General features: G+C 51.4%; 9 protein-coding genes across 9 annotated transcripts; 4 read left to right on the forward strand and 5 right to left on the reverse strand.

Moving 5' to 3' along the window:
- The first annotated feature begins 632 nt into the window (after nt 1-632).
- Nucleotides 633-5054, forward strand: V8C40DRAFT_228685 (coatomer subunit alpha). Its single transcript, XM_083212323.1, has 6 exons — nt 633-891; nt 944-993; nt 1053-1372; nt 1426-3324; nt 3378-4498; nt 4580-5054. Exons 1-6 carry the CDS (start codon nt 862-864, stop codon nt 4820-4822), a joined length of 3663 nt encoding a protein of 1220 aa, XP_083078582.1. The 5' UTR covers nt 633-861; the 3' UTR covers nt 4823-5054.
- On the reverse strand, nt 4996-6143 carry V8C40DRAFT_228688 (proteasome regulatory particle lid subunit RPN12). Its single transcript, XM_083212324.1, has 2 exons — nt 5459-6143; nt 4996-5391 (listed from the first exon to the last, which is right to left on the reverse strand). Exons 1-2 carry the CDS (start codon nt 5996-5998, stop codon nt 5113-5115), a joined length of 819 nt encoding a protein of 272 aa, XP_083078583.1. The 5' UTR covers nt 5999-6143; the 3' UTR covers nt 4996-5112.
- A 288-nt stretch (nt 6144-6431) lies between these two features.
- Nucleotides 6432-7615, reverse strand: V8C40DRAFT_228690 (uncharacterized protein). The gene is made up of 2 exons (XM_083212325.1): nt 7102-7615; nt 6432-7044 (listed from the first exon to the last, which is right to left on the reverse strand). The coding sequence occupies exons 1-2, from the start codon at nt 7489-7491 to the stop codon at nt 6550-6552; spliced, it is 885 nt and encodes a 294-aa protein (XP_083078584.1). The 5' UTR covers nt 7492-7615; the 3' UTR covers nt 6432-6549.
- A 1139-nt stretch (nt 7616-8754) lies between these two features.
- On the forward strand, nt 8755-12741 carry V8C40DRAFT_278989 (uncharacterized protein; the record flags this gene model as incomplete). The annotated part of the gene is made up of 4 exons (XM_083221147.1): nt 8755-8831; nt 8887-11451; nt 11499-11694; nt 11750-12741. The coding sequence occupies 4 exons, from the start codon at nt 8755-8757 to the stop codon at nt 12422-12424; spliced, it is 3513 nt and encodes a 1170-aa protein (XP_083078585.1). The 3' UTR covers nt 12425-12741.
- On the reverse strand, nt 12671-15033 carry V8C40DRAFT_371 (alpha/beta hydrolase). Its single transcript, XM_083222902.1, has 2 exons — nt 13977-15033; nt 12671-13912 (listed from the first exon to the last, which is right to left on the reverse strand). Exons 1-2 carry the CDS (start codon nt 14892-14894, stop codon nt 12917-12919), a joined length of 1914 nt encoding a protein of 637 aa, XP_083078586.1. The 5' UTR covers nt 14895-15033; the 3' UTR covers nt 12671-12916.
- Nucleotides 15034-15740: 707 nt separating this feature from the next.
- On the reverse strand, nt 15741-19797 carry V8C40DRAFT_228696 (uncharacterized protein). The gene is made up of 3 exons (XM_083212326.1): nt 19203-19797; nt 16425-18966; nt 15741-16360 (listed from the first exon to the last, which is right to left on the reverse strand). Exons 1-3 carry the CDS (start codon nt 19286-19288, stop codon nt 16349-16351), a joined length of 2640 nt encoding a protein of 879 aa, XP_083078587.1. The 5' UTR covers nt 19289-19797; the 3' UTR covers nt 15741-16348.
- A 634-nt stretch (nt 19798-20431) lies between these two features.
- V8C40DRAFT_228700 (Golgi transport complex subunit COG5) lies at nt 20432-22362 on the forward strand. Its single transcript, XM_083212327.1, has 2 exons — nt 20432-20490; nt 20552-22362. The coding sequence occupies exon 2, from the start codon at nt 20795-20797 to the stop codon at nt 22124-22126; it is 1332 nt and encodes a 443-aa protein (XP_083078588.1). The 5' UTR covers nt 20432-20490; nt 20552-20794; the 3' UTR covers nt 22127-22362.
- Nucleotides 21788-23205, reverse strand: V8C40DRAFT_228701 (Mss4-like protein). Its single transcript, XM_083212328.1, has one exon. It carries the CDS (start codon nt 22901-22903, stop codon nt 22472-22474), a length of 432 nt encoding a protein of 143 aa, XP_083078589.1. The 5' UTR covers nt 22904-23205; the 3' UTR covers nt 21788-22471.
- Nucleotides 23206-23434: 229 nt separating this feature from the next.
- On the forward strand, nt 23435-25820 carry V8C40DRAFT_228703 (DUF2434 domain-containing protein). The gene is made up of 2 exons (XM_083212329.1): nt 23435-24501; nt 24574-25820. The coding sequence occupies exons 1-2, from the start codon at nt 23818-23820 to the stop codon at nt 25579-25581; spliced, it is 1692 nt and encodes a 563-aa protein (XP_083078590.1). The 5' UTR covers nt 23435-23817; the 3' UTR covers nt 25582-25820.
- Nucleotides 25821-25923: the final 103 nt, after the last annotated feature.

The raw sequence follows: 25923 nt of genomic DNA on the forward strand, positions 1-25923 counted from the left end.
GGTATTCGCCCCTTCTTTTTTTTGTATAAAGTAAATTTCGGTAACGTGGTTTAATTTTTTATCGGTGTAAAAAACCTTACACTTATTGGTTAATAAACCAAAACGGGCCCCCCCCCCCCCCCCCCCCAAAACTGTCCCGCATGTATCAAAGCTCCCCCACAATCTACAATCAGGGGTCGCTATGGTATCAGCGAGTGCAACTAACAGGGCGTTAAAAGGACAGCTAGTCTTTGTCATACGATTCTAGTAAGCAACATATTATGTGAATATGCGACTGATTCCTCATTAATAGAGTTACGTTTATAGAAATGTCTGAACGAATCTGCTGCTATTATTGTGTTCTAATCCATGGAATATAAAATCATTACATATCTAAGCTTCTAACTATTTATTGCACTTGGATTATTATAAAGAAAATAGTATTCTGGATATTGATTCAATAGTTCTTCTTTTATTCCATTATGAAGTGCCTACTTGTATGCTGAAACGCGTCATATCTATGCATATATATTCAATAGGCTGCTTAATATGTAGCAAAGGGGTAGTGGCGTATCAACTTAGGCCATATAAGAGGGGTGAGGCAGCCAAGGCGGTGAGATGTCACGTCCAATGAGATTGCGGGGCTGCCACTGGCGCAATACCCACAATTGGAGATGGACACGATGCTCAATTGGAAGCTTGTTGACGCACTGTTCCATCTCGCTCCTTTTTATGCTGACCTTCTGGCTAGGCTCTGAATAGCTGTCGTGGTCAATCACGACCGATTTAGCCATCCGTCGACATACCCTCTAACCTGTATTCTTCTGTCTAATCGCTCTTTTCCCTTGATGTGCGAGGCTCCGACCTCAACCCTCCGCCAGAATGCAGTCTTCCCCAGGAATGTTGACCAAGGTATGCCATCCAAGAGCTGCCCAGCTGAAGATGCTAAACTAATGCCCCTCAGTTTGAATCGAAATCATCCAGGGCCAAAGGAATCGCGTTTCACCCGAAAAGGTAGCTACATGCCTCCTATGTTGAGCGATAATTCTCAGGGAACTGATTTGGTGTATTAGACCATGGATCCTTGTGGCCCTTCACTCCTCCACAATCCAGCTCTGGGATTACCGGATGGGAACATTGATAGATCGATTCGAAGAGCACGATGGCCCGGTCCGCGGCGTCGATTTCCATAAAACACAGCCACTCTTCGTATCTGGCGGCGACGATTACAAGATCAAAGTCTGGTCGTACCAGACCCGACGATGCCTCTTCACACTGAACGGCCATCTCGACTATGTCCGAACCGTCTTCTTCCATCACGAGCTTCCTTGGATTCTGTCTTCGTCCGACGACCAGACGATTCGGATTTGGAACTGGCAGAACCGCAGCTTGAGTACGTTGCATTATCCGATGCGATAACGCAATATATCGCTAATTCTCTCTCAGTTTGTACCATGACCGGCCACAACCACTATGCCATGTGCGCCCAGTTCCACCCCAAAGAAGATCTTGTGGTGTCCGCCTCTCTTGATCAGTCAGTCCGTGTTTGGGATATTTCGGGCCTGCGAAAGAAGCACTCAGCGCCGACGTCGATGAGCTACGAAGACCAAATTGCACGTGCAAACCAAAACCAAACTGATATGTTTGGAAACACAGATGCTGTTGTCAAGTTTGTCCTCGAGGGTCATGATCGTGGTGTCAATTGGGTGGCTTTCCACCCCACTATGCCGCTGATTGTTTCGGCCGGCGATGACCGTCTAGTGAAGCTCTGGCGCATGAGTGAAACTAAAGCTTGGGAAGTAGACACTTGTCGTGGCCATTTCCAGAATGCCTCGGGCTGTCTGTTCCACCCTCACCAAGACCTGATTTTGTCGGCAGGAGAAGATAAAACAATTCGAGTCTGGGATCTCAATAAGAGGACTGCTGTGCAATCCTTTAAGAGGGAAAATGACCGCTTTTGGGTTATCGCAGCTCACCCTGAAATCAATTTGTTCGCAGCTGGCCATGACAATGGTGTCATGGTTTTCAAGTTGGAACGCGAGCGTCCTGCTTCGGCTGTCCACCAAAACACCCTGTTCTACATCACCAAGGAGAAGCACGTCAGGTCGTACGATTTCCAGAAGGATGTGGAAAGCCCGACGCTCCTGTCTCTCAAGAAACTGGGAAGCCCTTGGGTCAGCCCTCGGACACTGTCTTACAACCCTGCTGAGAGATCTATTCTCGTTACCACTCCTAATGATGGTGGCTCTTACGAACTCCTGAATCTGCCTAGAGATGGATCTGGTGTAATTGAGCCTACCGAGTCCAAACGGGGATCAGGAAACTCCGCTATTTTCGTTGCCAGAAATCGCTTCGCTGTCCTCAATGTTGCAAACCAAACCATTGATATCAAAGATCTGTCAAACAACACTGCTCGTTCGTTCAAGCCTCCAACTGGAACTACCGATATATACTTTGGAGGCACTGGTAACCTTCTTATTATCACGCCAACGACTGTGTATCTTTACGATATCCAGCAGAAGAAGAGCACTGCAGAGCTTTCCATCAATGGTGTCAAATACATTGTGTGGTCGAACGATGGCCTTTACGCCGCCTTGTTGAGCAAGCACAACGTGACCATTGTGACAAAGTCTCTCGAGCAGATCAGCACTTTACATGAGACTATCCGCATCAAGAGCGCCACCTGGGATGATGCGGGTATTCTTCTGTACTCGACCCTGAACCATGTTAAATATGCTTTGCTGAACGGCGACAATGGCATCGTCCGGACACTTGACCAGACGGTATACCTTGTCCGCGTCAAGGGCCGAAATGTCTACTGCTTAGATCGAGCAGCGAAGCCTCGTATTCTTCGTATCGACCCAACGGAATATCGCTTCAAGATGGCATTGGTCAAGCGAAACTATGAAGAAATGCTTCACATCATCCGTACTTCTAGTCTTGTGGGCCAGTCTATTATTTCATACCTCCAGAAGAAGGGCTATCCCGAAATCGCGCTGCAATTTGTTCAGGACCCAACGACTCGATTTGACCTGGCAATCGAATGCGGCAATCTAGAAGTTGCTGTGGAGATGGCTAAGGAACTGGACAAGCCAAAGTTCTGGACTCGACTGGGCACCGAAGCATTGGCCCATGGCAACCACCAGATTGTGGAGATGTGCTACCAGAAATTGAAGCAATTCGATAAACTGTCGTTCCTCTATCTGGCAACAGGTGATCACTCCAAGCTTGCTCGAATGGCCAAGATTGCGGAGCATCGTGGGGATTTCACCTCGCGATTTCAGAATGCCATCTACCTTGGCGATGTGGAAGACCGCATTCAAATGTTGAAGGAGATCGATTTGTGTACGTGAGCTCATCCCCTCTTGCCATTGCATGGAGTACTAACCGTTTCATAGACCCACTTGCGTATACAACGGCCAAATCCCATGGGCTGCAGGAAGAATGCGAAGCTATTCTTGAGGCTTCTGGTCTCACAGAAGACCAGCTAACCATGCCCACCATAGGCCAACCGTTGGTACCATCAAAACCTGTGGTGTCGACGTTTAAACGCAACTGGCCCACCAAGGCTAGCTCACAGTCTTACTTCGAAAACGCTCTTCTTGGTCAGGTAGAGGGCTTGTCGCTCGAAGATGAACCAAATCTCGCCAACGGAGCCGACGCTGAGCATGTTGCAAAGGAGGAACCGGCAGGCGGACTCGCTGCTATCCCTGGAGAAGATGACGATGATGCGGCAGGCTGGGATATGGGTGATGACGAGGTTCCTGAAATCGAAAACGACTTTGTGAATGTCGATAGCGCGGAAGCAGGTGGTGCTGGAAGCTGCGAGGCCGATGTCTGGGCACGAAACTCGCCTTTGGCTGTTGATCACGTTGCTGGAGGCTCATTTGAAACGGCCATGCAGCTCTTGAACCGACAAGTTGGCGCAGTCGAATTTGCTCCTCTGAAGCCTCGATTCTTGGAAGTGTACCAGTCGTCCAAGACTTTCCTTCCGGCACTTGCCAATTTGCCTCCTCTCGTCAACTACGTTCGCCGTACCGTTGATGAAACGGACCTTCGAAAAGTTCTGCCTATCATCCCACGCGATCTGGAGCATCTGGCCTCCAACGATTTGCAAAGGGGCTACGACTCAATGAAGGCGAATAAGTTGGAAGACGGTGCCCAGATCTTCCAGGGTATCCTTCATGCCATCCTTGTCAATGCAGTTTCCAGCGAGAGCGAAGTGGCGGAGGCAAAGAAACTGATTGTTTCAGCGAGAGAGTACAGCATTGCGATGAACATTGAGCTTGCCAGGAGAAACCTTGGTTCACTTGATGAGATCGCTCAAGACCCCGCGAAACTCAAGAAGAGCTTGGAGCTATCCGCCTATTTCACCATTCCCAAGATCGAGGTGCCTCATCGACAGATTGCACTGCTTAGTGCCATCAAGGTCGCGATAAAGAGCAAGAACTATAACTCGGCTTTGGGTTTTGCAAACCGTATCATTGCTAATGGAGGTTCTAGCAAGATCGTCGAGAATGTAAGTGATGAACGAAATTTGCCTTGATCCTTAAACCCTTTTTTTTTCTTTCAAGTTCTAACGAGATGCTTCAAATAATAGGCCAAGAAGACCAAAGCTCAGTGTGAAAGGAATCCAAATGACAGCATTGAAATCGAATTCGATCAATTTGCAGAATTCGAAATTTGCGCCGCCAGCCATACTCCAATCTATAGCGGTGCGCCATTCGAGGAGTGTGCATTTGATGGCTCAAAGTACCACTCTAGCTTCAAGGGATCAGTTTGTAGAGTGTGCGGAGTTTGCGAGATTGGCAAGCATGGCAGCGGTTTAAGATTGTTTTCATAGACACCTAATTTGGACTTGGAATTGTAAAAGGGGGGCTCAAAAGGGGCGTAACAATATCATAGTCATGGAATCTAACGAAATGGTATTGGGGGATGTGGCTGGTGGGGAGAGGCTTTAGTGGTGATTGAGAGCAGTGAACAGCTGTATCAAGCTCGATTACATATATAAATGGTGCCATTATATCATGTTTTTTTGGAACTTGTTTAGATGAATAATTAATTATGCTGCTGAGCATTGTGAGATGTTGCATCTAATGTGACTAAACCAAACCATGCCTTGTTTGACGCTCTCTACACAATGGTTTCCAGCTCGCGAGCATAGCCCAGTGTATTTTCCATGATCATTTGGCTCATATCCTTGACGTAAACTCCATCTTCACTGCCTTCCGCCGCATTGTTGGGGAAATAGATATGACCCTCCTTAACCAGCCATCCGCGGTGCTTGGCAAATTGAATAACGTCTCCTTCTGAATTCAGGAATAATAGCGATTTGGTGGAGCTTATCGGAAGGCTAGGGTAGGCTCGCTCACTGCTGCTGGCGATTTCGGATCGTATTTGGTTCTTGAGAATCTGTCCCCATCCGTTCAGTTAGCCATGTGTCACAAGTTGCAAAGGCGAACTCCATTAGGTAACGCACCTCAGAGAAGACACTGTACTCGTCGCAGGGGACTTCGCTGCTCTTCATCGCCTTCCATACTCGATCATAGCTTCCCTCCATAAGCCATCTCTCCAGGCGAACAGGGTACCCCAGATATCGGTCGCCTTCAACATCGGCTCCGCCACCATCTCTGTTTGCCAGACTCTCCAGCTCTGAGTGGAACTCGGCGTAGCGGCCCTGAGTGAGGAGCAGCAACAGGCTCAGACCCGTGACCCTATTGCGTTCAGGGAGGTTTGGCGGCAGGGTAGCTGACGGCAGCTCGTAAAAGGGCTGCAGCTGCTGGACGTAGCGCGTGAAGGCATCGGCGTTTTTGGCGCGGATAGAGAACAGGGCACCTTGCTCATAGGTCTCCCGGGCAAGGGCGAGAAGGTTCGAGGGTGTTGAGGGAGTCGGGGTCAGAGCGTTGAGGCTGAGGAGACTGAGTTTGGCCTTGGAGAGGAGGGCGCTGGCCTCGGGATAGCTCATCTGGGGAGACTGCTTTAGCTGGGAGAGAATCTGGGAGAGGCCTCGGTCAGCCATGGTTGCTACGGGGTCGCGTTCCCTGAGAGATGGTTCGGTGTAGAAGCTGGAATTGAGGCGGTGGCGTGACGGAGAGGATGTCGATTGTCGATGCTTGGGAGTCTTTGTGGCCGGTTGGGTGGCTGTAGATTGGTGGTTGTTTGTATGGTGGCATAAAGTGCAGCAGGTATTCTAGGCTGAATGATGACGAAGAGGTGTTAGACGGGTGCCAAAGGGTGTATGAGTGGTGTGAAATCTTACTAATAGTAGTGCATTGCCTGGTGCCAATTGACTCCCACTGGTGAATGCCCCACAGCACAGCTACCCAGCGCTGACTGCTACTACTTGATCTAAGGTTAGCGGTAGAGCAGACACTCAGGCGCCAATCGAGTGGTCACGGTTGGATATCGCTGTTCTACGCAGAGCTGTAGACTGTTACGGCAATGTATAAGACGGGTATATCTCCGCGAGGGTATGGATTGTATTGTATTCGCTTTCGAGATGATATTATCTAAGTATCCATTGTCCATGCATCTGCCATTCATGAAACCCGTTGAAGTCGTTTAAAAAGCCTACGCAAAGTCATCTGTATACCGAGATGCTGCCGCTTGCCTAGCGTCAGACTCTGCCTCCATTCTCCTCGACTTCTCAATGTCTGCCGCCCACATAGCTGCACCCGTCGCCGTAGTTAGAAGAAAGAAAAAAGATAGCACCGGTATGAGCTCGAGAATCATGGCCACGGTTCCAAACCAGATGTAGTCCCACTCAAGTGTCTTTATTTCAATCGCTTGGGCTTGCTTCGTCAAGCCTCGCAGTTGGAACCAGCGGTGATGCGATAGCTTCCCAAGTCGAGTGCCCGTTATGACAATGAAAGCAATGGTCCCGACATAAGGGATGAGGTTGAGAGGAAGAAAGAAGATAAGCTCTACAATTTGAATCGTGCTCCATGGATTGAAGGTAGCTGGGCTCGTCGGCTTTCCCAACATTTTAACTGCATCGGGTGCATCTTCAAACAACAGGCGATGAGGAGATATTAGATCCTTCAGTGAGAGCTTGATAAGCGTGGCCTAGCAATGATTTAGCTGCAGCTTGAATAACCGGTTCATCTCATCTTGTGAGCTTACATCAAAAACATCCACTCGGCATTCGTCAACAAAGAAGCCTTCAAATAAGCCCTGAACAATCACCAGGCCTTCACCCAGCACAAGAACAACGGCATTAAACCAGGCGCCCCAGCCATGGAAGATGGCCAGGAATAAGAATTGCGGAAGGAACGCGAACGAAAAGAGGACAAAGTATACGAAGAATGAGATCAGAGACAGAGGGATTAGCCTTCCAAACAGGAGAGGCCAAAACTCTCTGTTTCGTGTGAAGTACCAAATGCCGCGAATTGGGTAGGATGCCGCGATACCTGCGCGCTTGATGTAGAGAACTGGTCGGTTGTTCCAGAACCTAGAAAGGCATCGTTCCCTGGGTGGTGGGAAAATGTTGTTATGCGGGCTCTGAGAAGACATGACTGCATCGTCTATAGGTAGTGGCAAGATGCAAATGAGGCCGAAGCCCGTGAGGTTAGCCGTGATGCCTAAATGAAGTCAGTCAAGGCGATGCGGTGACACAAGCAACCGTGTTTGGCGCATGTGTCTACGCATCAAGATTCCCGCCAATAGCCGTGCGGTTTTCTTACATGGTAGTAGATGACGTCTGGTCCAGACGCTAATTGGTCCTTTGTTGCACACATGAGCTGCCCGGGACTAAGGTAACTTAGCATATTCAGAAGGCATCCAATAGTCTTACATCGCACTTCAAAGACCAACGAAGCCATCTACAGCTGATAGATGCTGCGTCTACACAGACTAGAAACGCTCTGGTTGATTACCTATGTATGTACTAATATCGGTAGCTTGGAGTGTTTCCTCCATTTATTACAATATTCTACAAAATAGTAACACATGAGTCTACAATGCTTCATTTATCCTTCCTGCTGCTGGTTCGGACTACAACGGTCAATCTGAAGCTACCTACATCGCATACAGCTGAACCTCATGGCATCTTGCGCCTGTTATCACCACTTGTGGGATATAGGTAGCTAGATGCTGTTGCATTTACACCACATTCACGCTGACAATCAGTTCCCGCATGCATTTTCACCCACACCTGCCTTGCCCTTTGGGCAGCCTGTCTCTCTCGCGAAAGCATCATTACATCTAAGGTAGGCAGGCGCCTGCTTGATTCAAAATGCGAATACGACGGATATCAAAGCCGATCACGTCGCTACCTACCCAGACAATGAGCGAGATCTCGATGTTCTTTCCGCCAGTAATGTCCACTCCCCGAGTCCAGATGATACCGTTACGTCAACTTCTCGGTTGTCAACAGCTCTTGCTCTATTTTTCGATCGATAAGCGATGAAGTTGAAGCAGGATCGGTCCCTCTGAGGCGTAGATTTGCCATCCACACCGCAAACTTGGGGAAGGAGACAGCGTCTTCCTCAGGCACACACACGCCATCATACGACCGCCGTTGATAACATGGACGTTCCTTCCTTCCCAGTCTCGGCCACGCAGTACTCTTCTGCTGCCATCAAAACTCCTCTCTCTCCCCCTCTTCTTCTTCTTCTTTTCTCTTCCACCTCACCTCTTTTCTCTCGTTTCGGCTTCGCCTTTCTTTACTCGTTCATTGTTTCTGTCTCTCATTCACATCCACCTCTGTTGGACTCATCGCACCGACATCACTTAGGGATCTCGTGACGCCAACTTTGCCAACCGTACTCGCCAATTATGCGGGTCTTCACTTCTTTGACGGCCTTGGTAGCCGGCACCGTAGTGCAGCACGCAAGTGCTCAGGCAGATTACGGGTACAGGCTGTTTTCCCCTTCTCCCTGCTTGGCTTCTTATACTAATTTGCTACAGAACGCATGGCAGTAACCGGGGCAACAGTCCTAATGGCAATGGCAACTCTGCTGGCCTTCCTGCCGGATCTCCAAACGGCGACCCCAATGGCAATGCCTATGGAAATCCAAGTGGAAATTCCAATGGCTCTCCTGCTGGCCTCCCTGGAAATCTCCCCGGTTCAACCCCTGACATGTCTACCTGCGCTCTTCAAGTCGTCACAACAGTTTTTGTCACTGTATATCCTACTAGCCATCTTACGCCTTCCGGTGTTATCCAGCCCAGTGACTTTGACCCTGACCAGACCATTCATCAAACTGCGTTCCCTACTACACCCATCCCAATTTCTTCAGCTGAATCTGTTGAGGCCGCACACACCAGTGTCAAACCCTTCACCACACTCACAATCGACGTTTGGGGCAGCGATCCTGATTCATCAAACGCTTTTCCATCTGATGATCCGTCCGCCCCTGTCTACACTGATGGCGCTTCTGACCCTGCTGAGACCTCTGCGGACTACCCTGGTGGTTTCCCTTCACAGACACCTTGGCCCAGCAACTTACCGATGTCTGAGCCTTGGGAACATCCCACACCATCAGATGGACAGTCATCTTTCAGCGCTGGACCGGTTGTTGGTTCTCCCACCGCTTTTCCTCCTGAGAATTCCGCATACGGCAATGGGGATGACTTTCCCAACATTTCTTCCAACCCCAATGGCGGACAACCATCAGAGTACTCTTCACCAACTGGTACAGGCGCTGGTGGGAACGGCAACCATCCTATTCAAGTGACAGTCATTGGCTCAGATGGGAAACCAACAGTCCTCGAATTCCCTGGCGCCCAACCCAGCAACGGCAATGGCGCTGGCGCTGGCCAACCTTTTCCCACAGTCACCGCTCCAATCTCTGGCTTCACTCCAGGCGGTGCCTCAGAAACTTCAGGCGTCTTAGCCACAGCAGGTGAGACCATGTGCACCAGCTACACCATCCTTGGGCCCAATGGAGTTCCCACAGTCGTCCACTCTACTTGGGTCGACTTCCCAACAGCCACTGCTGGCTTCCCTTCTGGCTTCCCATCGGGTTTCCCATCAGGTCTTCCATCGGGTTTCCCCTCCAGCCTTCTCTCCGGCCTTCCTTCAGGTTTTCCATCAGGTTTTCCTTCTGGATTTCCTTCTGGATTTCCTTCTGGATTTCCTTCTGGATTTCCTTCTGGATTTCCTTCTAGCCTTCTCTCCGGTCTCCCAACCAACCCCAGTGTCATCACGGGCTTGCCTGGCGGACCAGCCATAGCGACACACACTGAGTTCACTGTTCTTGGCCCTGATGGACTTCCAACTGTCATTGAGTCCTCCTGGCTGGTGCCCGCACCGACGAACACGCCGCTGGGTATCTCTGGTCCGAATTCTGTAGGTGGATTCCCAAATCAGGTCACGGGCATCCCAACTCAAACTGCTGGAACGGCGGCTGGCGTGAGCGTGGATGGCAGTACAACTTGCACAAGCTATACAGTACTGGGACCTGATGGCCTTCCAACTGTCATTGGTACCACTTGGGTCGTTCCAAACCCGACTGCCGGCGCGATTCCCGCCAACGTCGTCACTGGAGTCCCAAGCCAAGTTAGCGGAGTTTCTGGTTTCCCTTCACAGTTTGGAACGAATGTTGGTGGTGCGAGTGCCGTCACGACTTGCACGAGTTATACTGTCCTGGGACCTGACGGTGTTCCCACAGTTGTTGAGTCCACCTTTGTTGTGCTCGCGAGCAGCGCTCTTCCTGCAGTTACCAACGGACTGCCTCTGCCTCCTGCTCAAGCTTCTGGCTTTCCACAAGGCACGCCGAACCTTCCAGAGGGAGGTAATTTTGCCACAACTTGCATCACAGTCGGTGTTATAGGACCAGATGGATTTACAACGCCTGCTATCCAAACCATTGTCATCCCTACCAGTGGTCTAGGCAATGCTTTGCCTGCCCAAACCAACCTTGGGTACCCTTCTCTTGTACCTGCCCAAACCGGTCTTCCTCTTCCCCAAGGAGGTCTTTCTGCTACTCCTGCTGGAAGTGGACTTTTCACCACCTGCATTACGGTTACCACACTAGGACCAGACGGCATGGCAACGCCTGTTGTTCAGACTATTGTCGGTTTGCCGAGTGGTGCTGATCTTGGGGCTCCGAGTGGGAGTTTGATCAACCTTCCTACCCTCACTCAATACGGATCTTTTGGAACCGGTCTGCCAGTTGTTTTGCCGCCATCTGCAGTGGTTTCTGGCCTTGCGGAACCAACAGGGACTGTCACTGGTACCCGTACTTCGACTTTTACTGTCACAAATGGTCCTGATGGACGGCCTGCCTCTCTCATTCCGTACAGTGACGAGTGGAACAATCAAGCTCCAGTGTTGGAATCTTCGCCGCTGTCAAATAATGCCTATGGCTCGCTTCCAGCTGGCCCATCGCATCTTGCAACGGCTCTCCAGACTAGTACATGGACCAACGTCATACCGGAGCAAACTACCACCTACACCATCAACTTTCCTCTTACTACCATGGCGACTGTTATTCTTCCTAATCGACGTGTCATACGACGTCAGCAAGAGTAAGTCACATATGATCTCTCTATATACAAATTCTAACCTAGCATAGGTCAGTAACGTCAGAGTTTGTATGGGACAACTCTAGTGCTACTCTCTCCTTTCCGGCCTTTAGCACCCCGAGCCCCTTTACTCCCGTTCTTCCTTCTGTGACAGATTCCGTGCCACCGCAGGCTTCTGCTGTGGATGGATCAGATTTCAGCCCTATGTGTCCCACTGGTGGAAAGATTGGCAATTTAACACTTGACGTAAGTACATCATATGTCTCTCACCTCCTGTCATGCCCATCGCTAATTTGAATAGTTTGATGATACCAGGGCTGGCCCACTCTTCAACCCTTCTCGCGATATCTGGTTCTCTCAGGGGTTCCTCATCGCGCCCCCATCATCCCAAACCTCTCAATCTTACAGTCCTTCATCCGGCGGCCAGCTTGTAGAATTTATGCCACCATCCCTGCCTTTATCAGCTCATTCTATTGCGGGGGACACTGCTGAGATTGGTGTTGGTCCAAATGCTCCAAATCACTGCTTCAGATTTGACTTCCAGGGCGCGAGTCTTGGCTGTGCGGCAGAAGGTGCCGAAAACTGGTGTGATTTTGAAGTATCAGCATATCGCTACAACGACGTTTCGCAAAGAGAGGAATCAATAGCCTGGTCTGAGACGAAGCATATTCCAGCATGCCCCAACTTTCCTCATGGGAACTGCCGGTTGACCCCTGTGTCGTTTGATGGCTACACGAACATCACGTCGATTCTGATCAATCTTCGTGTTGGCAATGAAGTACGAGTCTGGTGGGGAGATGACTTCAAATTTGGCTGGAGTGACAATGGTTGTGATGCCGCGGCTTGTCGCGCGAATGCTCTTCCTCAACCCGTCAAGCGTGAGGCCATCGAATCAGCCGCCCGCCAAGGAGTCTGGCACTGGACTCCGCGTGGGCCGAAGCGGCTTGATGACGGATACATCTGGGAATCAGTATAATAGCCATCATTTGATAATTTCGGAGGGTAGTTAGGTGCGATGAAATGCGGTGGGATAATATTTGCTGTTTGTTTGTTGTTTGTTGTGGGGACAATTTGAACCTAGATTTCTTGGCGAGCAGCATAATGTGGTTGTAGCTGCACTATCAGATGTAATGGTGACCAGCAGTGGGATGGAAGCTACCTAGTTCATGTAAATCACATCGTTATGGCAAAATCAATGGACATTTCCGACGAGATTCACTCTGAATTTGGTGCTAGTACGTTGATATGAAACCTTGATGAATCGTAAACAATGAGAGAAGCCATGAGCATATCGCCGCCTTGCATTTTCATGTTGACTTGCCCTTGGCAATTGGGCGTAAGCGCGAGTAATCTTTTCGTTTCAAATATTGGATTGTAAAGGTGAGGCCCCACGACTCTTTACAAGGGAGAGACGACATATGAGGAGTGGATAATGTATACAGATGCTATCTAACACTAAAATGAGTGTCTATAGTACGCCAAGAGGGGATCTTCTGTTCCACAAGGGCTGGTCTCTGTTGAACCAAGTAGACATGGCATCGACATCTCTGCTCTTGCGCCCCATTCCGCCTAAAAATGGGCATGCTTCGTCCCAGGGGCCACAGTCAGCGTCACACGGTGGCAGATCCGAAGGGATGGTGCCAAATTCGAAGTAGTCTGCTACGACTTTCCTGGTGCATTGGCTGGGGGTGGACGCCACGGCAGAATGGCCCATGGCCTCTTGGATGAGGACCCGGGCGCCGGGGTGTTGGTCGGCCATGGCCTGGGCGGCTCGCAGTGGCGTGACGGGGTCGAGTCGGTTGGAAAGGAACAGAATAGGGGCTGCGGGACGGCCCGGCCGGAGGGACGGATCCGGATCGGGGGTGGTAAAGGGGCCGTTGAAGCGCCAGTTGGGGCGGATACGCCAGCTTGAGCATGGAATGCGGATTGTAGACCATTCGGCGCCGAGGATGCTGGAAGTTTCCATCTGGGCCTTCACGTACTTGTGCCAGAAGGCGACGTCCTTGTGGGAAATGTCGTCGCCATCGTTGCAGACCACGGCATTCTGAGCCTCGGTCCTCTCGATCGGCCACGCCTCGTCGCCTATGGGGCATGCTTCTTTCATGCGGGGCACCATGCCTGTTCCCGTAGCGAAGACGGCGATGTATGACAGGTCTCCTGCCATAAATTTGTCAAATGTTTGTGCAAGCCCCTTGAACTTCTTCAAAGGTGCATAAAGGATCAGGCCGGCCAGCAGTCGAACATCCCAGCTAGTGACGATGACGACGTCTCCCGACTCTGCAAGCACAGCCTTGGGTGCGCGATCCAATTCTGAGAGGAAAGTGTCAAACCGACGGCGTATGTCGGATGCCCCGTGGGCGTCCGTCTCACGAACCAGTGCGCAGACTTCGGGGCCGGCAGCAGCACAACCCTCAAAGAAGCGATCGAAAATCTCATCTGCATCGACAGTATTTGTGAGCCAGCCCTGAGAAAGAAAGAAAACAGTTAGCAAAGGTGACAGGAGCGTCGTTTTTGTATGAGAAACGTACTGGGCCTGTTGTGTAGTCTTGAATATTGCAAACCCCGTCAAGGACCAGGCGACCAACACGGCCAGGAAACATAGAGGCAAAGTAATTGCCAAGAACAGTGCCATAGGAAAATCCAATGTACTGGAGACGCGGAACATTGCCGGGTTCGTCGTGAAGCTCGGCCGACTTCCTCTTGGGAGCAGATCGCCTCTTAAGCTCTCCTCTTCCCATGTCGGAGTCGTACGTGTCTGGTACTCCATACCCTTTGCGTTTCTGAACGGCTTCCTTTTTGCGCAACTCGTCGATTCGGTCAACCATTTCGACCATGTCGCGTGCGACGTTGGGCGTTCCGACAAAGGACATGGCGTCCTCTGCCTCCTGGCAGCGCTGGCCAAAAGCATCCATGAGAGCAAGACTGTACGCAATAGTACTGTCACCCTTAATGAGAGCGCCATTGCCACGGTTCTCGAGCAGATAAGCATCTCGCGCCAGCAAGTTCCCATTGAAGCAGTCAGAAGCAGGAGTCGTTAAACCAACACCACGAGGATCGAAAGAGACAATCTCGTAATGGCGATGTCCCGGCTTATCGACCGTGTATTGAAGATAACGGCCCGATCTGAGCAGGAATTCGATACCGGAGCCACCAGGTCCTCCGGGGTTGGTGAAGACGGCGCCGCCAAAGGTAGGGTCGTCATCTGGTACCACTGCAGGCAGCTTGATCATGGCAATGGTGGCTACTCTTGTATCTGTCTCGTTGAGCCAGTCAAGAGGCACCTCCAGACGAGCGCACTTGAATTCGCCATAGCAGTCGTGATACTCGAGTTCATCGCTGGGGTTGATGTCGTCCCATTCGAAACGGATGTTCGCCGAAGCGTTGACTCGCGCGATGGCTAGCACGGAGCAGCATCCTGCCGCCAGAAGACGCGAGCAGAGCCTCATGGCGATGCCTGTAGTTCAGGCAATTAAATATCAATGCTGAATTCGTCAGTCGTTTTCGAATGTAATAATATCAATGAAAGGGGAGAGGAGAAGATAGAGGGGAAAGATGAATGAATGAGAGCAGAGAGATTAGATGAAGCGACAAGGCATGGCAAGTGTAGACATGACCTACCTCTCTCAGCCGGGCAGCACAAGTAGCACGGGTAACGATAGACGACCAGCAGCCGAACGCTATAGGCTGTCAAGTTTGTTTGCTCCAACCGGTGCAACAGCCGCTATCAATCGCCGTGCATCGTAGGATCCGAGCCCACGCAAGCAGGCTGCAGCATGTACAACATCAAGCCATATCCTGATCCAATCCTGATCCAGGCAGATAAAGCGATCGTGGGGGATTGGCGGAATTGGGAGGGGGTTTCGGTACGGATTTAGTACCCGGCTTGGCCAAGCAAAAAGCTGTTCCCGCTTGGGAATAATGCAGCGCTGAAGCCTAAGCCCGAAAGGAAAGCCAATTCATGGTGTGGTCGGGCGAGAGGAGATGAGGCATTGTAGTGTTAGGGAAAGGAAGGGGGAGATGGAGATGCCATGTGATGTTTGCTTTTGTTGACCACACGTGCAGATGGTTGTACTACTCCATGAGTATGCTTGTGGATGTATATCGTGGCTGACAGCTTCTATCTGCCTTGGATGTTGCTTATTCCGGCCAAAAAACGTGGCAAAACAATGGAACCATTTGCAACAGCCAGTAGCACAATAGGTATAGCAATATCTACAGAACATCTGCAACACCCTGCATGTCTGTCATGTGTATGTAAGCCAGTAACATGCAGGACTAGAAGAGGAAGAGGATGAAGAGAAAGAAGATGTGCTAATGTAATCGGACTACCAATTTTGACAGAAAATAACAAGAAATTGAAAAAGATCAGTCGTACATAACTCGAACATTCCAAAAATACAAAAATAACCAAAATAGGTAATATATATACAGATCACGCTCAAGGATACATTTACAGAGGGGGCATCCCAGACACAATTCCCGATCCCGTCTTTCGCCCACGATATATCACTATTGCATGTATTGAAAAAACAAGACAAGAAAAGTAAAAAAATACATTGTATAAAACCCAGCGCCAACGAATAAGTAGGCTTTTTAATAATCGTTTCAACCAATCACTTTCCCTTCCCTCCCTCAATATTATCTTGCCGAATTCGAAAGTCGTGTTTTGAGATTTTTATTTGCTTCACTTGATTGAGAAAACAAAAAGAGTTGAAAGTCAGCTCACCAGGCAGAAATAGATGCGCTCTTGTAGATGAAGTTTGATGTGTTTGTGTGCTGAAGGCATATGCGTTATGCATGTATCGACGTTTTGTATGCCAGTGTCTTGCTTCCTTCTCCTCTCCTTTCTCCTCAGTAAACACGCAAATGTATGCTCTACGACATGTAGATGAAACGATTTTTACATGACAACCTGTAGGCATGATGTTAGCTGCTTTCATATGCCTCATTTACGGTAGAGTTGGGCGTCTACTTACACAATCACCGTCTTGTTTACCCTGCGGAATTCCCATATCTTCAAACGTTGCCGGTCCTGACTTGCCTGCTGGCTTGGCCTTGGCTGGAGGAGAAGCCGGGCCAGGGCCAGGGCCTGGTGCAGGACTTGAGCTGTGCTGAGGAGCAGGTCCCGGAGGAGCAGTGCCAACTCGGTTGGGACCGGGACCTGGCCGGGGTCCGCCACCAGGACCTTGAGGCCCGGGTCCGGGTCCATGTCCAGGTCCGGGTCCATGTCCGGGAGGGGGCCCTCCGGTCTGGACTCTTCCTGGTGGTCCACCTTGGCCGGGGAGAGATCCCAGCCTTTCTGGGAAATGACCACCTGGGCCTCCGGGACCACCGGGACCGCCAGGGCCGCCAGGGTGATACTGTTGATCAGGATGTCCATCTTGTCGTGATGAGGTTCGAGGAGCAAACTGCCCGGGCTCTGGTCCTCCATGAGGGCCGCCCATCGGGCCTCCAGGACCGCCATATCCCTGGGGTGGTCCGTTCTGCATGCGGTTCCCGCTGTGGGCGCTTCCAGGTCGGCTGTCTCCTGGGTATGGGCGTCCCTGGCCAGGTCCGCCTCCTGGTGGTCCGTAGCCTCCGGGACCGGGAGGTCCGCCTCTGCCACGGCCACCGCCCGGCCCACCAGGAGGATACATGTTGCCCTGTGGGCCCGGCATTGGCCGTGGTGGACCATTTCCTTGTGGTGGTCTGACACCAAAGGCACTGCCTGGCCGGTCTGCTGAAGGGCCCTGACCCGGGGGGTAGTTGTTGTTGAGGCGGGGCCGGCCATCGTCGTCTGGATAGGGCGCGTTCCGCGGCGGCTGCATCCGATCGTCTACGGGATAAGGAGCGGCAGACTGAGAACGCATGGGTGGGGCGTTTGGATCGACACGGATGTTAAAGGCCGGCTGTCGATCAGCCGTATCAACGAAAGACGCCCTGGAGGGCTCGGCAAAGCTGTTGTTCTCCGTCACAATTGTGGGACGCATGCCCGGTGAGGGCAAAGGTGAGACTCGCGAGTTGCCAACTGATGTGACGAGTTTGGGCAGTGGTGCTGGACCATCGCCTTCACTGAGCGTGGGCATTGGGTTGTTTTGCTTGTTGAATCGATCGGGGCGCTTGCCTCTCATAGAGCCGTGCTGAGACTTGATTCGTCCCAGGGTGGTTGTTTCGTGATCCTGCTTGGAGAGGCCGCTACCACCCTGGCTAAGTGACTCTAATCTACCGACGGCGTCCTTGTTGCCGTGGTCAGCCGCCAGTTGGTACCACCGCTGGGCTTCGACAACGTCCTTGTTGACGTGGATACCGATTTCGTGGTAGTAGCCCATGGCAAACTCGCCAGTGGGCAGTTTCGCGGATGCTGCCTCGTGAGCATACTTGAAAGCCAGCTCTTCGTTCTTTTTGAAGACACCCTCGTAGCCAAAGAGGAACCATCGACTGACGCCAAGGGCAGCTTCTGGAATTCCCTGCTTGGCGGCTAAGCCGTAGTAATGCAGGGAGTAGGAGGGATTAAAGTCACATCCCAGCTGGCACAGCTCGTACGCCTGACCCATTTTGAGCTGAGCTTTGGCAAAGCCAAGATAGGCCGCCTTTTCGACATAGACCTTTGACGTTTCAATAGCATAGGGCAAGATGCCTTCGGGTATGCTGATGTCGGGCAGGTCACGTCCGATGAGCATGCCGTAGACGTACGCACCCTGAGGAGCATCCTCGTCCGCACTGTCGGCGGCGGCTCGAATGCGCTCCAGGCCTCCTTGGTAGTCCTTGGTCTCGCCGTGCTGGCCCAGGAGACTCATCATGCCCATGCGGTACAGGGCGGCCGAGTCCTTCAAGCTGAGACCCTTGTAGTAATACTCCTTGGCCTTGGACATGTCGTTGGACTGCTCAAACAGCATGCCCATGCGGTAGACGGACCGTGTGCTGCCCAGGTCGGCCGCCTTCTTGTACCCCGAGTAGGCCTCGCGCTTGTCGACGCGTTCGCCAAACTTGCCAAACTCGAGCCATTTGGCACGGATGTAGAGGGCATCTGGGTGCTCCTGCTCGGCCAGGTATCTGATGATGTTGACTGCGTCGTTGCGCAGCTCGTGCTCCTTTCGTGGGGTTGGGGGGCGATTACCGCTCTCGGCCGCCTCTCTGGCAGCGGCGTCCATGGAAATTTCGGCCCAGTTGAGCACATCGCGAGCCCAAGTAATTTGCATGTTGACATTCTGTGAGTGCAGCACATGGTTGCGCGCCTTCCACAGGATGTTCTCCTTCTCGTCATCGGCCGGCGGCACGTTGTCCCCCACGACCTTGGGGAAAGGCGAGAATGAAGGGGCGTCTTCGTCCATGTCGGGCAGCCGTGTTGTCCGCGTCTGGTTCGGCGTCTGGCTCTGGCTGTGGCTAGGGCTGTGACCGTAGCCTCTGGGATCGGGCTTCTGGCCGGTGTAGGTCGACAGCGAGGGCTCGCGGCTTCTATTGTAGTCGTGGACTTCACGGGCTTCCAGTTCCATGCGCTGCAGGTCCTCCTGCATGTTCTGCGGCACCTGAGGGGTCACCCTAATCGAAAGGATCAAGACGAGAACGTCAGCAGCAGCCCCACCTCGAATGGCTTAAGGGCTCCATTCAGCCTCTGACAAGGTCCAGCCTCATCCAGGCGAAATGGGAGATAGGAGGGACATGGCGGGAAAAAAAAGGACAAGGAGGCTTAGAGACAGGGATCTAGAAGAGTGGGATAAAAGGAAACCATCGGGAAGGATGTGGATATGAAATGGATATGAGTATGGATATCTTACCGTTGAGGCGACGGCGCAACAACCTCTGGCATAAAATAGTCATCGTCGCTGCCAGGCACGAAGGTGGCACCGAGTTTGGAGGCCATGGCTTCGGAGGGGGAGGGGATACGATACGATACACAGAGCCTCGCCGTCTATAGCCTGTCAAGTACGTGTATGGATGCTGCTTCTAGAGGATCGGTGGGTATGTATTTTTCGAGCGGCGTCTGCACTTCTGCAGCGGTGCAGGTGCAGCGGTGCAGCGAGTGCGAATGGCGGGATTCGGGCCTCGAACCCTGTGTGCGGATTCGGGTATAATAATCAAATCAAAGCAACTCCGGTCTTTGTATAAGGATCAATACCTGTACTCCGTAATGCGCGCGGGAAGCCTGGAATTATGTACGGCGCACGTCTTGAGGCGGTGCACAGGCTAGAGCGGAAAAGGGCCAAGCGAAAGGCCGGATCTTTTCTTCGTCGCTTTTCCTCCTGCTTCCCTTTTATTGTCGCACAAGGGGTTGCGTGGCCACGGAGCAAACGCCGCAACAGATGCTTTGGCTGGGGATGAAAGGATAAGGAAAAAAAAAAAGAAGCTCCCGTCAGGAACCGCGCCGTTGATATCGAGGCTGAGGTGTTTAACACGGACTCTTGTCTGGAACAGTGAGCTATAATTAACTCCCAGGCTAATACAGTGTGGCGATGCGCCTCTGGAAGTCTGATGCATGGCATGCAAATCCTCACGCGCCTGCTGACCTGCAGCGGGCTTAGACGGCGGGCTTCGTAGCTAATAGTGGCTGTTTGTTTTGGGGGGCCATGTAAGATATCAAACATTGATAGCTTCCGATTTACATCCTCAGAGTAGGTTGTTTATTAATATGAAGCATCTCGAGTGCTATGTACGGAGTAGTTGTCTCCTAGGTACGTCAAGTTGCATAAACCTGGATCTGCCTGCGTTGTTGGTTTCCTTACAAGGTCAACAGACTACATGTAATAGGATCCATACTTGCACTTGCTTGCTAGTTTCCTCTCCCTTTCAAGCCTGGATGGGGTATTAATGAAATTACTGCTATCTCCAATAACTTGGATTAATGCCTGGAAATGATGGCATGGACCCAATATCGTTGAACCAGTGCCAAGCTAGATAAGGAGAAGAAACGAAACGAAACCAGCGGAAGAATGCGCCACTGTCGTCTGTGCCTTGGCTTAGACTGATGGTATCACGAATACTACCCCATGCTCTGCAGTTTATACTCCGAAGACTCCGCCCAGCCGAGGCCAGTTTCTAAACATTTGCCTAATATGGAGCTTGAAGGTATGGAGTTGATCTATTATAGGCATTGACAGAGCTAATACAATACGGCGATACGCTACAGCATGTGACATGTCAGTGTGTGTCCTGATCTTCCAATCTGGGTTTCTGAGATGTAAATGTTCCATGGATGTCGCTAGTGTGGCTGCTGTGCCGTGAAATCACATGTGCCTAAATTCCTAATGCCACAGCAGTGACCAGCGCCACTTTTCCCCTTGGAGCTTGAACTGGCCCCTCCAATCTGGCGAGACGAGGCACACTTCAAACGACATTGCGACAACTTCCCGTCCAGCCACTGGCACCAACCATGGCGACGCTGCCAGATGCCCAGGCCATTGAAGAGCCCTCGTACATCGACTACGAGACGTTCCTAGATCCCGACTTCGTACCCGCTTCCTTCGCCAATTCCCTCGTCCTTTCCACCAACAACCCCGACGACTCCCCGCTAGATCTCGCAACACCCTTGTCACGAGTCCTCTTTGACGCTCAAGAGATCGACTCGCACATTGACCTCCTCACAACCCGCTCCGCCGTGCCCTTGCTGCAGTACACCCAATCTCAGACGCAGGCAAGCAAGACCATTGTTGCCCAGCTTGATGCTCAGATCGCAAGCCTAAACGACAGCTACAAGCAGCTGGAGAAGGAGGTCATTGATAAACATGCAGAGGCCGAGGAGATACGGCAGGTCGCATTGCGCCTGTGGGAAACGCTGAGGCTAGGGAGGGCAATGGGAAGATGTCTGCAGCTCGGGAGACAGCTGCAAGTTCAATTCTCCGAATTGGGCGGCCCCAGCACGGGGAAAACCGACTACGGAGCGCTTGTTCGATGCTCATACACGATCCTTTCGCTGCGTGAGGTGCTGGACAGTAGGGCACCAGGAGAGGAGGGCCACGGACTCGAAAAGTTGAACGCAATCAAGAATCTACAAGACACTGTCATTGTACCAATAGAGCGGCGCATAACAGAAGTATCTGAGCGCCTGATTAGGGAATTCGCCATCCCGAGCAGCATCACTTTTGCGCAAAGCGAGGAGGCACGATCACGGCTGACATCAGCCATGACTACGCTCTATCTGCTGTCCCCCTCTATGGGTGTTCAGCCAGACAAGTGGTCACCAAAACTGCTCTTGCAAGCTCTCGATACCTATGTTCGTGCTGCGCTACAGGGAAGCACCGCATCACTCTCGCGGTCTCTGGGGCAGCTCCCCACGCTAGACAAATCTCTTGTCGAAGTTGTTGCCCATTGCCAGAACATTGCTTCGCTTGAGCTGATTCTCGAGGCTACCGAGACTCCAACACACCCCTTCTTTCCAGCTCCCGCGAAGAAGAAACAGCACAGCCTCCTCCAGCTGCTGCTATCTCGCTTTGAAACGAGCTCTTTGATTTCCTACTTTTGGCGCACCATGGCGAGCAACATTTCCGCTCGCGTTCAAGAGATAGCTAGTCGAGGAGGTATTGTGGCTCGCACCCTGCGGACGAATAAGAACGTTGTTGGGGATGCCATTCGGCAGGCAGTTGTTAAAGGGGGGCAGACTCCAAACGTCTTTTCCAGCAGCAAGAAGAAGCCCAGTGTCGAGACGAGCTGGGATCGTGAAATAGCTGTTATGATGGGAAGCGTGCTGAATAACATAGGGCGATGATTTTTGAAGGCCATGTGTGGAGGAGTGTATTAGGGAGGTATCTGGGTTCCATTGCTCACTTGGCATGCTTCGATAGACCTAGCGATTTAATTCAATCGAGCAAAGGATACCCATGCATATAGATTTGGGCAATGGCCGCCATGTTGTATGAAAAAGAAAAGTTATGACGAATAATACTGTATCAAAGATTCAGCCTCTCAGAATTATACTTAGAAATCGACGCTTCTGTGTTCTCAGGTTCATCTTCCCTGCCTCTCACTGCCATCCCATTAATGCTTTGTGCGCTTTCAAGATCCAATGCTAATGCCAACGCCACGCCAAGTGATATCTATATTCCTTTGCCCATCAGTATTCATCTGGCGGTCCGGGCCAACTCCCCTCCGGCACCGGTATTCTGGCCGATCTTGTATAGATGTGCCTTGCACCCTCCAGACTCAGGTTTTCCATACACCCTCCCTTGACCGTCAGTGTCGACTTTGATGTTCCGTCAGGCAGCAGACTTCGATGAATGACCCTGACACCGCACGTCTTACAAAAGTAACACTCCAGCATGCATCCCGAGTCTGTCTTGCGTGTCCACATGCCAACATGAGGCTGAATGCTCTCGGGGAATGGGAGCATGCCCTCAACCGGGAAGATGGCAGAGACACCAAAGGCCGACGATGACTGTCTCTGGCACTCGAGACAGTGGCATACATCGACTGAGAGCGGCTTGGGGAGCACGGCCCGAAAGGAAATGGCTTCGCATTGGCATCGAATCATGGGGTTGGACTCCATTTGTCAGATAAAGCGGGACGAACTAGCGAGCTACTGTACTGTTACAGCTGCGAGCTTAACCGCTTGTGCGTGAATTGAATACGGTGTGTGTGTCTGTATGTTCTATCTGGAATGTCGCAGTATATATGGAGTAATTGGTAAATCAGACAGAGGGACTTTAGAAGCTATGTGCAGCTGGATAGGTAGTAGAAGGCCGTCTTTGCTTCTTTACGTTGTAATTTGGAGATGAGAGGTTGTCAAAGTTATCGGAGATCTGGGCTACTGAAGGGCGTATGCTTTTAAACATTGGCGCTAAAACGCACTTTAAATCGATCATGACATTGACAACGACAATGACGCGCTCCCCAAACTAATACCTAAGAGATATTACTCTAATACAATGTTATGACTTGTATCTAGAATTCTTCAAATTTCAATTACCATCAGCTTAAATATCAATGCTATAATTCCGTGTGCACATCATCAATGATATCATACCTAGGCTGACCACGGAAAACACCGCGATTTTATTTTTTCTCGCGTCCAATGAAGGGTGAATATCGTTATAATGAAAAAGACTGCAACGGTGTGCGCGGCTTTTCAGCACACCGGCTGCGGCACCGCCGGCAATCGTTCCCCAGCGGCCCTTGTAGCCAAACCCGCCACGCCCCAATTACTCTACTCTAATTCGCATTAAGCTTCTTGCTTTTCCTCCTTCTCCATTGTTCTAACCCAACCCCCTTTTTTCTGTTATTGCTATTTTATCTTATGATCTGTTGTTGTTGATTCCGTCCCTGACTGCGACGGGCGTCGCTGACCTGAAATCCTCCCTCGAGATCATTGTCCGTGATTGGAGGAGGTAACAACAATTCGTCGTCGAGAATACAGGTACTCTAGAAAACTCGGCGGCGCGAGGCCCGCAACCGTACAGCAGCATGGTCCGGTACGAGATCTTTGATGCCCGGGACTTGCTGGCCTTCCCCGGAGGCGACAACAGTACAGACACCGTCTTTGGAGGCATCCACTTCAACCTCACCACCCTCGAGCACTGGAATTACACCTACTACAGCAATGGCACCCTGTCCAACAACTCCCGCTGTTATCTGACGTACGAGCCGTACGAGCCCCAGCTCCTCATCAGCAATGGAACCTTTATCAACGCCACCAAGTGTTACAGTGCCGTGGATCCAATTGGCGTTCGGGGCTACACGGGAATTGGCTTCGCGGCCGTGTATGCTGTTGGCCTCATGCTCACGCTCACTGCTCTGGCCAAGCACGGCAGACTCTATCTACCCAAGGAAAAGCGCTTCTATCCAATTGGTCGCCGCTGGCAGTGGTATTGGGCTTGCTTTGTTTGCGCGTGCGCCTTGATCAGCCTCTTCACCAACATCGATATCGACCGTTACCATGTCGTGGAGCTTCCCATCATTGTCACTTCCTTCTTCTGGTTCCTCATATGTCAGGGAACCATTGCGCTGGTCTGGGAGTCAGTGAGGCACTGGGGAAGCTGGCAAGAGAGGCAGTTCATCGACCCCAATCCCTTTGTCTACCGCACCGACGACCGGCGCGCAAAGGTGGAGTTTTATCTGCCTTTGTGGTTCTACTTCTGGACCTGGATGGTGAGTTTCCCTTCCAATACCGTCAAATATCAAACCTACGTAAGGTCAGTTGCTTATCATGCCTTGCTATAGAACTTCTTCCTCGTTGTGCCTCGTGGCTGGTCGTTTGTGGAAATGCAACGATCCCCAGAGCAAACCCTCGCCAAGGCGATTCCCACTGCCACTGGAGCACGATTCAAGGCCGGCGCTTTCTGCCTTGTTATCGCTTGGGCTACAATCGTCTTTTCGCTTCGCCACTCAATCTACCACTACAAGCCAAAAAACCGTGGAGTGTTGAATCGTACATTGGGCCTTGTTAAGGCGATTCCACTGCGCTTCGTCTTGACCATTCCACTCACTGGCGCTCTTGTTGCTTACCAGGTTCTCATTTCCTTTAACTGGACCTTTTCCGTCATGCGCTACGGTGGAATCGTGCCAGTCATATTTGCTTGGGGCTACGGCCCATCTTTGCTAATCATCTTCGTGCAAGTCGCATATGGATTTGCAAGCCCCAATGAAGATAAGGCTCTGCTTGCGCAACGGCGACAACGAGGTGAGACTATTGACCGGGAGCTTGGCATAGTTAAGAAGCCGGCTTGGTGGAGGCGCGTCAGGGGTGATCACCTTATGAGCATGCGAGACAAGATTTCCCAAAATGTCAACGAGGTCGGAGGCAAGCGCGGACTCAGGGCCAGGTTCGAAGATGAGGCGGAAAGAGAGCAAGACGCTGGAAACGATGGCATCGAGATGAACAACATGTCTCAAAGGAACAATCCTCGGGTCGACAGGGCTGGCGTTGCGAACTTGTCATCCACAGGGCCGGGTCGCTACAACGGAAAGTCTGAGCGCCGACAGAATGAGCGAATGGTCGAATCCGTTGCCGGCGTGCTCTTCCCCAACAGCCCTAGCGATATAGCAGCTGCCGAGAGGCTTCGGAGGATTGCCGAAATCTCGCAAGACGGACCTCCACCGTATCGGGATGAAGATCGGGGTCGCTCGTCCCGACACGGGGCAAGCAACGGACAGAGGAACGGTAGTGCAGATACCACAAACTCGATTGCTGCCCCGCCCCAGCAAGTGAGAAGCATGCTGGACGTTTGAACTCTTTTAACGACTGCTTTACGGGACGGCCAAATTGAATAATGCTTAATGAGTAAGTTTAGGATGACTAGAGTAATGACCAACTTGATGTGGAAATGGAAAACTCCAAAACAGGCTTGACGACAGCTATTACATGCTGTTTGACTTGGGTTGGGGGTGGTGCTTTCATGATTATATACATGTACTACGCCGTAAATAGATTTTGAATGAAGCCTGGAATCATGACATGATTCATCCTGCATGAGCGGCGACTGAGGTGTAATCCTATCATGCATACACCACCGTGAATGATGCCGGCCCTTCTTGATACTAACACTTACCTTAGTAGTACCTTAGGCATGG

The sequence above is a fragment of the Trichoderma camerunense genome (assembly GCF_050948025.1).
Source record: "Trichoderma camerunense strain CBS 138272 chromosome Unknown V8C40scaffold_1, whole genome shotgun sequence".
In the NCBI taxonomy this organism is placed as follows: Eukaryota; Fungi; Ascomycota; class Sordariomycetes; order Hypocreales; family Hypocreaceae; genus Trichoderma; species Trichoderma camerunense.

What these genes read in the sequence shown, in the direction of transcription:
- V8C40DRAFT_228703 (XM_083212329.1), top strand. Translation starts at nt 23,818, where the DNA reads ATGGTCCGGTACGAGATCTTTGATGCCCGGGACTTGCTGGCCTTCCCC. An exon ending in TCTACTTCTGGACCTGGATG is followed by an intron (nt 24,502 to 24,573) that starts GTGAGTTTCCCT and finishes GCCTTGCTATAG; the next exon opens with AACTTCTTCCTCGTTGTGCC.
- V8C40DRAFT_228685 (XM_083212323.1), top strand. Translation starts at nt 862, where the DNA reads ATGCAGTCTTCCCCAGGAATGTTGACCAAG. An exon ending in CCCCAGGAATGTTGACCAAG is followed by an intron (nt 892 to 943) that starts GTATGCCATCCA and finishes AATGCCCCTCAG; the next exon opens with TTTGAATCGAAATCATCCAG. An exon ending in CTAGCAAGATCGTCGAGAAT is followed by an intron (nt 4,499 to 4,579) that starts GTAAGTGATGAA and finishes TTCAAATAATAG; the next exon opens with GCCAAGAAGACCAAAGCTCA.
- V8C40DRAFT_228696 (XM_083212326.1), bottom strand. Translation starts at nt 19,288, where the DNA reads ATGGCCTCCAAACTCGGTGCCACCTTCGTGCCTGGCAGCGACGATGAC. An exon ending in GTTGCGCCGTCGCCTCAACG is followed by an intron (nt 18,967 to 19,202) that starts GTAAGATATCCA and finishes CCTTTCGATTAG; the next exon opens with GGTGACCCCTCAGGTGCCGC.
- V8C40DRAFT_228701 (XM_083212328.1), bottom strand. Translation starts at nt 22,903, where the DNA reads ATGGAGTCCAACCCCATGATTCGATGCCAATGCGAAGCCATTTCCTTT.
- V8C40DRAFT_228700 (XM_083212327.1), top strand. Translation starts at nt 20,795, where the DNA reads ATGGCGACGCTGCCAGATGCCCAGGCCATTGAAGAGCCCTCGTACATC.
- V8C40DRAFT_371 (XM_083222902.1), bottom strand. Translation starts at nt 14,894, where the DNA reads ATGAGGCTCTGCTCGCGTCTTCTGGCGGCAGGATGCTGCTCCGTGCTA. An exon ending in AAGACTACACAACAGGCCCA is followed by an intron (nt 13,913 to 13,976) that starts GTACGTTTCTCA and finishes TTTCTTTCTCAG; the next exon opens with GGCTGGCTCACAAATACTGT.
- V8C40DRAFT_228690 (XM_083212325.1), bottom strand. Translation starts at nt 7,491, where the DNA reads ATGTCTTCTCAGAGCCCGCATAACAACATTTTCCCACCACCCAGGGAA. An exon ending in GCCGAGTGGATGTTTTTGAT is followed by an intron (nt 7,045 to 7,101) that starts GTAAGCTCACAA and finishes AATCATTGCTAG; the next exon opens with GCCACGCTTATCAAGCTCTC.
- V8C40DRAFT_228688 (XM_083212324.1), bottom strand. Translation starts at nt 5,998, where the DNA reads ATGGCTGACCGAGGCCTCTCCCAGATTCTCTCCCAGCTAAAGCAGTCT. An exon ending in AGTACAGTGTCTTCTCTGAG is followed by an intron (nt 5,392 to 5,458) that starts GTGCGTTACCTA and finishes GGATGGGGACAG; the next exon opens with ATTCTCAAGAACCAAATACG.